Source organism: Gorilla gorilla, chromosome 16, assembly GCF_029281585.2.
Source record: "Gorilla gorilla gorilla isolate KB3781 chromosome 16, NHGRI_mGorGor1-v2.1_pri, whole genome shotgun sequence".
In the NCBI taxonomy this organism is placed as follows: Eukaryota; Metazoa; Chordata; class Mammalia; order Primates; family Hominidae; genus Gorilla; species Gorilla gorilla.
Genome location: NC_073240.2, coordinates 49,934,036 through 49,948,277, shown reverse-complemented (window position 1 = coordinate 49,948,277; position 14,242 = coordinate 49,934,036). Strand labels below are relative to the sequence as shown.

General features: G+C 33.3%; 1 protein-coding gene across 2 annotated transcripts in view; it reads left to right on the top strand.

Annotated features, from left to right (window-relative positions):
• The window catches only part of COPS2 (COP9 signalosome subunit 2), a 29,660-nt gene extending 20,685 nt beyond the window's left edge, over window positions 1–8,975 (top strand). For both annotated transcript variants that reach the window (XM_004056159.5, XM_004056160.5), the window contains exons 7-13: window positions 477–651; window positions 883–1,061; window positions 1,184–1,236; window positions 4,182–4,279; window positions 5,439–5,521; window positions 6,244–6,302; window positions 6,911–8,975. In XM_004056159.5, coding sequence (XP_004056207.1) covers window positions 477–651; window positions 883–1,061; window positions 1,184–1,236; window positions 4,182–4,279; window positions 5,439–5,521; window positions 6,244–6,302; window positions 6,911–7,055 — 792 coding nt within the window. In that variant the 3' untranslated portion in view covers window positions 7,056–8,975. The remainder of the gene's footprint in view (window positions 1–476; window positions 652–882; window positions 1,062–1,183; window positions 1,237–4,181; window positions 4,280–5,438; window positions 5,522–6,243; window positions 6,303–6,910) is intronic.
• The last annotated feature ends 5,267 nt before the right edge of the window (window positions 8,976–14,242 follow it).

Genomic DNA, 14,242 nt, shown 5'->3' with positions numbered 1-14,242 from the left:
TTAACATTGTTAATAGGTTCTTAGAAACTGTGATTTAATGTTGTTTTGTTCAACACTACATTGATGAGGGGAGAAAATGATTTCATTGTACATTGTTTTGCTTAAGGTCATGGTTTCCAAGAACCTATCGACAGTGTTAAATGAGGACTTACTATATAGGAAAAAACATACTACTATACATAGTTTCAGGCATCCACTGGAGGTCTTGGAATATATTCCCTGTGGATAAGGAAGGACTACTATACAAAAAACCTTTGGCTACTTTTTCCTTATCTCATAACTAAAAAGTAGAAAGGATGTATTAGTTTCTTTTTGGCCATTACAAGTGGTATTCTTAGTACTGTAGCTCCCAATTAAAATTTGTATTGTGTTTTCACATGGAAATAGTATTATAAATGTAAGATTTCCAGGCTAATGCAAATAAGAATTACTGTCTGAATTCTATCTTGTCTAAAGTTAAATATTTGCTTTCCTAGACTGATGATGGAGAAGATGATCTGAAAAAAGGTACACAGTTATTAGAAATATATGCTTTGGAAATTCAAATGTACACAGCACAGAAAAATAACAAAAAACTTAAAGCACTCTATGAACAGTCACTTCACATCAAGTCTGCCATCCCTCATCCACTGATTATGGGAGTTATCAGAGGCAAGTTTGGTTTGCAGAGGGTGGGCAGTGGCATGGGGAGATATCAAAGTGTTTAATTAAACTCTTGCTTTTTAGAACTTCAGTGTATACCTTGGGGCCAGTAGTATTCAAGTTACAGAATTTAAAAACTGAAAGGCACTGAAATAGTTTTCATTTGGCATTTATGAGGCGGTCAGTTTTGTTATTACAGAACTGAAAATGTCCTATTTTCTCATGTCTCATTCTTCACAGAATGTGGTGGTAAAATGCACTTGAGGGAAGGTGAATTTGAAAAGGCACACACTGATTTTTTTGAAGCCTTCAAGAATTATGATGAATCTGGAAGTCCAAGACGAACCACTTGCTTAAAATATTTGGTCTTAGCAAATATGCTTATGAAATCGGGAATAAATCCATTTGACTCACAGGAGGTACATGTGTTTTAATTGTTAATTTCTCTTATCAGCTATCTGGAAATAAATGTTATTTCTTTTTTTAAAATGTTGTTTCTTTGTACATATACTTAGTTAATTTTTTTCTTTACTGTGTTTAGGCCAAGCCGTACAAAAATGATCCAGAAATTTTAGCAATGACGAATTTAGTAAGGTAAGATTTTGTATTTCAGTTAAGGTAAATTTCCTTAAAGCAGTTCATAAAGGATAGAGAGATAAAACTTTTCAGAACTCAGTTAATATTCAACATTTGCCCTTTTGTATTTTCTTAGAAAAGTTTGTAGAATTTTTATCTTCTGAGTTTATTTATTACGCTGTTTTCTGTAGCCACAAGATTTTATAAAGTACTGCTTAGTTTTCCTGTTATCCGTGTGTGTGTCTGTCTGTCTGCGCATGCACGCATGCACCTGTGTCTTTCAGTGGAAAACTGATTGTGGATGTCTTAAAACATTATTTCACAATGATACTACCTATACCTCTCTTAATCCAGAATGAAATTACGAAGTAGTCCAAGATGAGTCAAGAATTTTCAGTAAGACAAGACAGCATAAGCATATTTTTTTACTCATATATTTTCTCAATGACAAGATGAAAGTATTTTTTAAAATGTTTACAATGGATAGGCTGGGCGTGGTGGCTCACGCCTGTCATCCCAGCACTTTGGGAGGCCAAGGCGGGTGGATCATGAGATCAGGAGATCAAGACCATCCTGGCTAACACGGTGAAACCCCATCTCTATTAAAAATACAAAAAATTAGCTGGGCGTGGTGGCGGGCGCCTGTAGTCTCAGCTACTCGGGAGGCTGAGGCAGGAGAATGGCGTGAACCCAGGAGGCAGAGCTTGCAGTGAGCTGAGATTGCGCCACTGAACTCCAGCCTGGGCGATAGAGCAAGACTCCGTCTCAAAAAAAAAAAAAAAAAAAGTTTACAATGGATAATTTTCTGAGGTGGAGTGTGGGGTGACAGAAGGGTCGTACTGGTAAGAAACCCAAGATTTATTGAATGATTCTGTGGAGGAAGATGTAATGATGGTTAACCACTGAAGAACCTACCATAGTCAATTAATATTTGACAAAATTATGGAAGATAAGACCAAACAAAAAACCTAGAAGAAAAGGCCCATTTTTGCAAAAGGAATTAGTGAGTAAGAGAAACTTTCCTCCAGGCATAGAATAAATGGAACCCAGGGTTTTTGTGGGTTTTATTCATTAAAAAAGTATAAGAAATTTACTAAATTTGTTCAAGTCTTTTATTTTAAGTTGTACAGCTGAGTTTTACCACAGCTGGAAAAATGTAGTTAGGGACATGAGGCAGGGCTTTTTTTTTTTTTTTTTTTTTTTTTTGCAGATACATGTAAATAATTTAGGTGACCAGAAGTTCTATTTATAGTACTTTTTCATTTAACAGAAAATACTATTAGACTGCACATTATGGGTCACCTACATATAAATTGTATATACTTGGAGAAGATAGCTTATTTCATGATATTAAAGTTCCTGTGTAAAATGTCCTCATTTAACTTTTTTTAAACCTTAATTTTGGCTGTAAAAAAAAAAAAGCGTTTTTTTTTAGGGGGACTAAGAACAGTTTGGAATTAAAAACCTTAAGTTACCACATTAAATCAGTTTCTTTATTGTTTACTTCTTTATTTTGATTTGTTTGTTGAATTAGGTTGCTTTTCATTATTAAAGGAAATGTCCATCTTTATTTCAGATAGTTTATTTCATTCACATTTGGTCACATTAAGTAATAACCAAAGTTGTTTATAATGTTAAATTGCTAAGCAGCAGTTTACACTTTTAAAACTCTTAAGAAATATTGAGGAAAAGCTTTACCCTAGACATTGATATTTTATATAAATTAAATTGGCTAAGTACATTAAAATTGGTTAAAGGACTGATTTGTCAGACCTTTATCTGACCTATATCAGAATATATAATGACATTTATAAATTTATTATATCCAACTACTCCAGCGAAGCCACTGTATTAGAACTCAAAACTTATTTTAATGGTAAATTTTGACCCACATGATGTGACGCATGGTGTCCCACAATTTTGTATAAGATGTTTGTTTTGAAACCCCACTTAAGAAATGGAAGAATGTCTTACACTTAAAATATGTATGTATACAAATATAAAACAAATGTTTGTGCAAGTGTTTTCAATGCTTGAATATGTCCTCCTATAGTATATTACAGCAATGTATTTGGGGTAGGTAAGAAAGTAATGCTTCCTAATTTTATCTTCCTAGTCAGTTGCCAGGAGACTAGAGGAAAATAATTCCTGTCAAAGCACTTGAATCATGTGCCCCTAACATGAGGTTACATTGGGACCCAACAGATGGAAGCACTAGCAGAGGGCATGCAGTATAGCTGATGATAATGTCTTACGTATAAAGCAGACAATGGTGCCATATCCAGAAGGTTGGATTCTTCCTTCTCAGCACCTTTAGCAATTCCCATAGAGCTTTACAGAATTATTTCAAGAGGAGATACTAGATACCTCAGAGAATCATGAATATAAATCAGTCTTTGGCCTTCTGCAACAGGGGATTGAGAAATGTTCCTTTTGAAAATTTTCACAGTTGCTGGTAGCTTTCTAGAAGATAAAAATTAGGAAGCTGCATTTTCTGAATAACCTACACAGAGGATATACTTTCTCATTTGAAAGACGAGGCTACACCCCTTCATGTAGTGTACATGAAACCTGGTTCCTTTCATTATGAACAATTAGGAATTAAATGCACAATTTCATTTGAAAACATCAAACATTAAATAGTTGTTAAATGTTTTATTGCCAACTTTTAACAGAAGTAAGATATTGAGGTGATTTTAATTAACTTTGTATAAATATAATATATAACCCCAAAAGAAGATTTATTTAATCTTTCTTTTAAAAAACCAAAAGCATGAAAAGGAAATTTATGTTTTTTTGGCAGAAGGTTATGTGTGCTTGTTTAACTGTGATTTCCATGACAGAAAGTATAATATTACTTAGATTTTTGCATATGAAAATTGAGAAGCAGGGTCTTTGGATTATCTGATTTAATACATAACTTCTTCATGTTTGACATAATTTACACTTTGTTTTTCTATTAGTGCCTATCAGAATAATGACATCACTGAATTTGAAAAGATTCTAAAAACAAATCACAGCAACATCATGGATGATCCTTTCATAAGAGAACACATTGAAGGTATGTTCTTTCTGCCAACTGGATTCTATTACTTTCTTTGCCACTGTCAAAGAAATGCCTCTTAATGAAGCTGCATGGCATTAAGCTGTTTTCTTTCTGTCTATTGCAAAGTATAGATATGTTTCTAAATGCTGTCATTGGATGGGATATTCCTTAAAATTATGAAGCTCTTTTAAAGAAATTGACCAATTTCATGTTACTATAGTCAAGTTTATATATAATGTCCATTTTGTTTAAGGTAACTGTCCCTTTTTAAAAAAATCTAATATAGATGCTGTTGCATGTTTATTATTGATGCTTAGGTTCAAAGTTAATTTTTAAGGTTTATTTTTGACAAATAACAAAAGTTATGAAAATATCCTGCTATAGATAATGCTAAGATATATGTGCTATGAAAGATAAGGTAACATTGTGAAGGTTTCATACCAGTAAGTGAATGAGGTTTTTAGCAAGTTATATTGAATTACCAAAGACTGCAATCATCTCTTTGCTCTTGGACTTCTTTTATAGCTCAGATTTTCCCACCTGTTATGGAGCTATTTGAAGGTTTTTAAATGACCATTTGGAACTAAATTTCAAATGCATCAGAAGTAATGTTCTGTTCCCCATCTTTCTTTCTCTTTTAATCAACAGACATTTTAAAAGTTCTTACATGAACCTGGAATGATACTGCAGTTTATAGATATAGAAAAATGTAGAATCTTTGTACATGAATTTCAACCTGGTTTTAAAAAATTTTAAGAACTGTTGTACAGACAAAACTGGAGGAAATTGTAAAAGCATTATATAAAATATAGTACTCTAGGTTTTGAGAGAGTCTAAAACAAGGAACTTGGCTGGCTGGTATAAATCAGAGCTTCTTTAAAGATATTAACTGTTGAGGAAATGATAAGTAGTGTAATATTGAGAAGGCAAAATAATATTTTAGTAGAGTCTCAACGTCAACAAAATCAAGGAGGTAGGAACAAGAAATTATGGGATAGGCAGCAACTGATCATACTGTGCATCCATTGACCCAGGTATTTTAAAATCTAAACACTTTATATCCTTGCCAAGCAGGAAGATGTATTTTGAGAAGATAATTAGGAGTACATAATGATCCATAAAGATATCATACAAACTGTTAAATAAAATGTCATTTTAATTTTTTGTCTTTCAGAGCTTTTGCGAAACATCAGAACACAAGTGCTTATAAAATTAATTAAGCCTTACACAAGAATACATATTCCTTTTATTTCTAAGGTACTTATATTCATAGATTTTAATGATGTTTATAATTTATAGTTATAAATGCAGTATACCAGTCTTCCATTTAAGAGTCACTCTAACTTGGTAACATTTTATTATAATAATACATTTTTTAAATTAAACATAACTTAAGGGCTTTACTTTTAATTATTCATTTATTTTTTTAAGAGACAGGGTCTTGCTGTATAGCCCAGGCTGGAATACAGTGGCTATTCACAGGCACAGTGTGGCACACTGTAGTCTTGAACTCCTGACCTCAGGCAGTCTTCCTACCTCAGCCTCCTGAGTAGCTGGGACTGGGCTTTACTTTTAATGTGAATTTTTCTGTTTTCTTGGCATAAATTGAGTTAACAGAAAAGAGCCTTAACATTGTAACAAATAAATTAGGAATCACTAAATTTCTTTTTAAGGATTCTTTCACCCTCAGAGAAAATTGTAGGGGAAAGTAGTGGCTAAAATATGTAATTGATGAAGGGTTAACTTCAACCACAATAAAATTGTTGCAGGAATGTGCTTCAGAAGTTAAAAATTTAAGTCTTTATCGTACCTGTGTTCTCGGGTATATTTTGAAGTGATAATGAAATGTGTTTAAAAATCTTATCTTCTCTTCACTAATTTTCTTTTAAGTGATAGACATGAATTAAAATTAGAATGATTATGTAAAATTATGAAGTCTTTAAAATGTTAATTGGTATATAACAAGTCTTTTGTCTTAGGAGTTAAACATAGATGTAGCTGATGTGGAGAGCTTGCTGGTGCAGTGCATATTGGATAAGTAAGTACTTTACTATTTTTTATCACAAAATATTTGGTACCGTAAGTTTTGAATAATAGTGACAAAGGTAACAATTGGATTCTTGATTATTCATATAAAGCACCCTTGGGTATGGTTTTCTATTAGAAGAGGTATATATGTATGTGTGATGGTTTTTGATGAATGAGCATATTAAACACATCTCAGAAAAAGTTCTAAATGATTTTTCAGAAGGATTTCTTATTATATACAGCCGAAGAATTATTTAATGAATAGTATTTATGTATGTTTTTAAGTATAGGGTATGTGGTACATAACATTTTTGAAATTATGTCTTACTTGAAAACAGTACATTGTTTAAAGCTTCACAGGTGATACTTGCCTTTGATTAATCGGATAAATCTATGCCTTATGGGTCTTTCAGTGAAACTGATGAAAAGTATCTGAAATCTGGTTTCTATCTAGAGTTTGAATAACACAGTGAAGTTAAAACTAACACTGAACTCATTTAATGTAGGCAGCTGCTTTTTTTTTTGGCGTTTGTTGATACTGTATTTTATGAAACATTAATCCAGAAACTGTGCTTGATGAAAGTCTTTTGTAGACACATCTTATTTATTTATTTCTAGCACTATTCATGGCCGAATTGATCAAGTCAACCAACTCCTTGAACTGGATCATCAGAAGAGGGGTGGTGCACGATATACTGCACTAGATAAATGGACCAACCAACTAAATTCTCTCAACCAGGCTGTAGTCAGTAAACTGGCTTAACAGAGAACAAGCTTTTACAGACGTCCTTAAGGCAACAGTGCAGAGATGTAATCCTTAAAAGAACTGGGAATGGCAAAACTACTGTCGGTTGATGTGTCCTGAAAATTATTGGAGTTATGGCAGAAGTGCTTTTTTGATCAACTGGTTTGTGTTTTGCTGCTGCATTTATCCCAAGAAAAACAGCTTTAATCTCCAGAAGAAAACCAAAATACCATGGGATTTATGCTGTATTGACATCTTGCCCTAAACATACAACATCATAGTAATTTGTCATGGGCAACATGACCAGAGAGAAGATTTTTGTCATGATTTTAAATACACTGACACGCTACTGTTGGTTAAATTTAAACATGTTTTACCTGCAGAAATTCTCTCACAAATAACCTGCAATAACTTGAAATGCATACCCTTTTGAACACTTCCTTTTCTCATGTATAAATTAAAATGTTTGCTGCATTTTGCAAAATGTCAATTCTCTAAAAATGTGTCCGTATATTTCTGTACCTGCAGTGTAGTAAAGGTTTAGACGAAACCCCATAATTATAGTGGCATACTGTCACTTAGGTTTCAAGCAGCAAAATAAACAGTGCAGCTCAGAAATTGTAGTTTGGTTCTTGATGTGTTTTTATTACATTTGGAGTTGTTTTGTTTTTTAGTACCTTCGAAATTTCAAATTATTTTATCTTCAGTTAATGATTTTAAAAAGCCTGGGGGCAAATAAGTTGGTTATTTGCTTTCAAGTTTTTAAAAGTAGTCTTTATTGACAGAGTAAGGAGAACTACTTTCTAACAAAACACGTGCATAGTTATGACAGTGATGCTTTAAAGGAATAAAATTCTTTTTTTTTAAAGAGTGATATTCCTTTTCAAAAGAATACTAACTCTCAGAATGTTCGCTTTAAACGAATATGCCAGAACATAGACAGCTAAATGAATGTTACTCTGCATAGTGATCATGCTGGAAGGTTATTTCCTAATGCCAGCAATCTACCATTGCCCAAAACCTGCTGAGTTTACTCTTTTAGAATTGCACTCAAAGTTAATTTGTCACACACACTAAACTTTATGATTATACATTGTTTTAAAAAATATAGTATTAGGAAGCTTGATTATTTTTAGTTACCATTACTTGGCACCAAATGAAAGTTTCCAAAACTTCCACCTGACTTTGAGGTAATGCAGAAAGTATATAACTGGCTTTGAAAGCAATGCCAAAAGAGTTTTAAAGGTTTTTTGAGCAGTGGCAGTATACTTAGGAGAATGAACTGTGGCCTTCCAAGGTAACTACCTTAAAGGAACTCAGCTCATTTGAATGTATTGAGTTTTGGATGTATTTGTTTCATTTTTTAAAAAGTTCACATTATTTTATAGTGTCGAAAGGAAGAACTAAGATTAACATAATTTCTTTGGTTTTTCTGTTGCTTGTTAGTATTATGTAAAAACTGGGTGGCAGTTCAGAAGGAAGATTGTGGTTACAGAAGAGTGACAACCAAGAATTTTTTGATCATTAAATCAGATTTTATAAACAGTGGAAGGAGCATGGACTTAAAACAAGGCATGCTTATTCGGTTTTGTCAAAATTTTACGAAAATATGTGATATATATTTATAATAAAAATATATAATCCTTAGATTTAGAAAAGCAATCAATTAATGTCTTTAGCAGACTAAAGCAGTATTAAACACAGGTACAAGTTGGAAATTGTAGAAAACGGAAAGAAAACAAAAGACAAAATGTCTATGGTAGGGAATAAAAGAGTTTAAGATATTATAAAATTATGTGTATTTTCTCTTTTACATAAATCATTTGTGAAAAGTGCTAAACTTTTTTTACAAGAGTGATATTAATTAGGATTTATTTTTCAATATAATTTGGAGACCCTTTGTTATCCAAATAAAAATGATGAGTTTTTGTGCCTGTATTCAAATATGTATGCATGTGATAACCCTTGAAAGCTAAAGCCCTTCTTAACTTTTGAGTTGATGGAATTAGAATTCAAAGATTTGAATGAAATGATTTAACCTTTATCCTCCAATTCTTACAGTGCCCAGTTCTCCTGTGCTATCTTTGCTTTGTACAATAGTGCATCTTCCACTTTCTAGAGAGAAAGCATGCACTTGTTATTTGGAAAACTGGGCTAAATATATAACAGTATCCAAAGTTATACCATAATAATTTATTGTAATTGTGTATTACATAGCTTTGTTTACCCAAATATAGGTGCGTTCTTTTTTTTTCTGTTAGTCATCTGTGACTTTTGTTCTGGAATACAGGTTTTTAAATATATCTTAACAGTCTGACTAACTTAAAATAATTTATTCTTCCCTTAAAACATTTTTCTGTGTTTTTGTGCATCAAATATTGTAGAGTTGAAATCTTAGAGATTGCTTATCAAAATATAAATTTAGGGGAAGTTAAAAATCGATTGGCAAATTTGTAGCATTTATTCACTGATTAAATCTTTTCCACTTTTGTGAAAACCATACCAGTGGTTTACATCATATTGTAATGTGTTCATCTCATTCTTCTTTTTATCCCTAAACCTAGCTAAAAGTTACTGCAAAGAAATCTTTGGCTGCCACAAGTAGATGCTGTCTACTACAAGAGCTGGATTTCCATTACTCACTCTTGCTCTTACATTAAAGTTGTTGATTAAATACTTTTTCTCTACATCTTAATGTAACATAACTGATTTCTTTTTAAAGATGAGTATATATGTACTAAGTAATGCTCTCATTACATGAGTCCCTTCTAACTACAGGCTGATACATCTTTCAGGAAAACTGAGAACCTAATATTTAAGTGAGGCCTATTTTAAATGAGCTATACTGTGGGTGGTAGTGTTTGTTACCTTATGTAAGACTTAGGTTTGTCTTAGACTGAAAAACTCTTATTCTTAATATTTAAAATATCCATGATGGTAGAAATTTTGTGGGAAATTTTCTTTTTTAATCAACAGTTATAGTTCTTCAGTAAACACAGGTATGTATGCTTTTGTGGTGTCAGTGTCAGTCTAAATCTATGGGTGAAGCAGTTAGTCCATAAGACAAAAAATTATTCGCCTAGTGGATTCCCTTTACCTCTTTTTAAGAAGCTCAGAGATCTGTAATCATTAATTTACTAAGGATTTTTTAAAATATTATTTTAGTCACTTTTAAACCTGAAAATTTCTCTTTTGATTTAGATTTTTGAAGTGAGGCTTGAGCATACAGAAGTAAAGCTGGGAGTTTCATTCTTCGTATGGGATTTATGACTAAATATTTCTAGCATTTTGAAGATAAACATTTTGAACTGAAGTATATAACAAAAAAAGGAATTTGACATTTAACTATTTTGTTTCAAAGTGTTTAAGAACACTATCCAGAACAAGAGATGGAGTATCAGGTTTCAGAATGTGACACAAAAGGCATTTGGTCTTCATTTTTGTGACCAAAATTAAAATTTTCCTCTTTTTTTCTTTTTCTGGAGGTTTTCTTTTAGTTTTCATTGTTTTAGGGTTTTTTTTCCCCCAAATCAGCATCCTATTTATATTTGTTTGATACGGTTTTTTTGTTTTTGTTTTTGCTTTTTTTGGAAACAGTTTCGCTCTTGTCACCCAGGCTGGAGTGCAGTGGCGCAATCTCAGTTCACTGCCACCTCCACCTCCGGGGTTCAAGCGATTCTCCTGCCTCAATCTCCCGAGTAGCTGGGATTACAGACACCCGCCACCACGCCCAGCTAATTTTTGTATTTTTAGTAGAGACGAGATTTCACCACGTTGGCCAGGCTGGTCTCAAACTCCTGACCTCAGGCGATCCACCGCTTTGGCCTCCCATAGTGCTGGGATTACAGGCGTGAGCCACCACGCCTGGCCTGATACAGTTTTAAGCAGGAATTTGGCAGAAATTTCGTAACGAAGACAAATTGGAGGTTCTCTTTAACTTGAGATTATTAAATTTATAGTAACTTCTAGGGCCATTAAAATGTGAGTTTAAATGCCATTTGGAGGATTTGTGTTATATTAAGCACCACAAATTTAAACTGTCAACTAGTGATTCTACATGTTTCTCAAAATGCTAAAATTTAGCATCACTTACTTGCTTTTGAATTTTAAGGAGATTTGTCTTAGGTAATGTCTCAGAAGAAACCAGTGTGTGGTTCTCTAAAATTTTACTTTTTTACTGTCACGTATAATAATATCTAAACTACCTGTAGTAGTTAAAAATATTATGGCATCAAAGGTATATGCCAAGTCTACCTTAAAACCCTGTGACAGGAAAAAAGAAAAAAATTATTTCTTAAGTACTTACTATTCGGGGGCAACTTTGTTCCGTGTTGGCAAAATTATAAACTTTGCTCAGAATTTCCACATGAATAGCTGGCCAAAACTTTTTTGTGTGCATATGTATACATATGTAATAAGTGAAACATACTTGTGGGAGTAGAAAATTCATCACCAGTTTATCACAGTAATTTTCCAGTTTTCTATTTTACTTAATATCACTTATTTCTGACACAGGCGAATGTCATATGCCATGAAAAGAATTACCAGTGTACCAGTAACTTGCGTGTTATGACTAGGTTTTATGTGGAAGACTGTCCAAATTTACATAATCTAGAGTAATTTTTTAATTCTGAAGTAAGGGCATTTTAAAATTAATTGCTAAAGGTTGTTTTATTGTACATCCATTTTATGGGAGTTTAGAGAGTAGAAAAAGTAATCTCTAGCGTCATCCCATGAAGTTGTCAAAAGTTTTGGCATGCTTATTAGCAACATATTAATGCCAAGTGTTGAGTATCTAATTTCTGTTCAAATGTTTGCCTATCCCTTACTGTTTACGACAGTAATACATTTTTATACATCTATTTTAAATAACACTGAAGAAAATTAAAATATATTTCAAGAAATGGAGCAATGACATGGAAAATAGAAAGTTGTTTGGTTTTGCAATGTGTTACATAATTGGTTGCATTATAAATTTTCTCTATTTTGTTTATCATAAGCTAATATAAAAGGTAACAAAATTCCTTGAGCTAACACTAGGTGGGAAGGAAGTAGTAGGTGATTAGGAATGTAACAGGATGTCTGCCTGAAATGGTCAGTTCCACCAATTAATAATTGAGAACTGATTATATGTGCAGGATGCGTCATAAGATGCTGTAAGGCTTAAATACTCAAGGGTTTTTTTACTTATCTGGAAGTGCACATTCCTTATTGGTAATAAAAAATACGTAATCTACTTCTTAAGTATTTACTGTGTTACATTAGTTACAATGCTCAAGATCAGCACAGTAACTTTACAATATATATGCTTGATCTAGTACTTCAAAAATGTATTCTTCTGTAAAATAGCTGTTGAATGTTTAAGAATGCTTCTCTAAAGTACTGAAAATCTTGTTCATTTGGTTTGAAAGGATTTTAGTATTTTCCATGTTTAAGATTACCTTTTTATTATGCTTTGAAGCATTCATGGAGGAGCTGTTCTCTCCTGAGCTGTTTAATTATCTGACCTGGAACAATTCATGTTGCAAACAAATGTCTCAGGAATTATTCCTTCAGTATAAAATTAAACACTTTAAAGCAGGAAATTAAGCCAAGGAAAGACGTGGGGTAAGAAATGTTCTCTCCCAAGCTTTGTAAGCCTTGTTATGGTGCTTTAAAATGAGCTATTTAAGGACTGCAACATCTAAGAAACCACTTGTGAATTTATTATATATCTAAAAATAATGTTCTCAGATGTAACATTCACCTGGTGGAATGGATCACCCTAATCTCAAAGTATAGTGATAACACAATCAGACAGCTCTTGAAAGTCAAAAGAACTTTCAGACTAATAGCCGTATAACCAAGGTTCCAATGTAAGTGTCTAAAACTAATGTCACTGCAAATTGTCATTGCAAATCCTTTGGCCTTCCAAGTTGTGGGAGTAGAAGAGGAGTGAAACAGATTAGCTACTTCTATTTCAGCTGCATTTCACACAGCAGTGGTAGGTGGTATTATGTTGATAGCATTAGCCCAGCAAGAAACTACATAAGCAATATACATCTGACATTTGAGTTATTTTATTTGTGGTACTTAATAGTTTTATATTCCCAACTCTCAATTTTTAGAGTAATGAATGGAATTTTTTTCTTTCTTTCCAGAAACCTATTTTAAGCTTCGGATTATGAACCACTGTAGGTTAGTGGTCTTCAACTGAAGAAGAGTTACCTAACTCAAAAAATAGGTTTTGTGGCCAGGCAAGGTGGCTCACTTCTGTAATCCCAGCACTTTGGGAGACCAAGGCGGGCAGATCACTTGAGCCCAGGAGTTTGAAACCAGCCTGGGCAACATGGTGAAACCCCATCTCTACAAAAAAATATAAAAATTAGCCAGCATGATGGTACGGGTCATAGTCCCAGCTTCTCCAGAGCTGTTGTGGGAGGATCACCTGAGTCCACGGAGGTTGAGGCTGTAGTGAGCCATGATCATGCCACTATAGTCCAGCCTGGGTGACAGACGTTGTCTCAAGTTTTGGGACTAAATATAGATAATAAACTAATGTACTAATTGGGTAAGGTAAGGTTGGTTGTTAAAACTTAAGTCACTGTCATTATTACCGTCTTTACCACCAACAGGTAAAGAAAGGAATTCAAACATGCTAGAATACTAAAAGGGTTATATCCTTTCTCTAACCACTTAATCTGTTGACACAGGTATTTGTTGTGCCTACCATGTGCTAGGGACCATTCTAAAGTTGAAGAATACCATATGGAATAAATTATCCTTGTGCTCAAAGAGCTTAGCTGTATGGGGAGAGGCAGATACACAAGTTGATTTTAGAGAAAAATTCTATCAATAAAAGTTTATTTCACACTTAAATGAGGAAAGAAGCTGGACATGCAGATCTAGAGGAAGAGCAGTTCAGGCAGAGGTTAAGTGCATATTCGTAGAGATGGGTATCTCAGATTCAAACGAGGCAGGGTAATTAGCTGAGATTTTACTCTAAATACACTGGGAAGACTGGAAATTCAAAAGATGATACTGGCTATTATGTGGAAAAATTACTGTATGGGGCAAGAGTGTGGGCCGAGAGACAGTAGGAGTCCATTGCAGAAGTCTGGATGAAAGATGATGGAGATTTTTGGACTAGGATGGGAGAAGTGGGTAAGATCAGGATAAGGCCGGCAAGGATTTGCTTATCAGTTGAAATTGGAGGTTATGAAGGA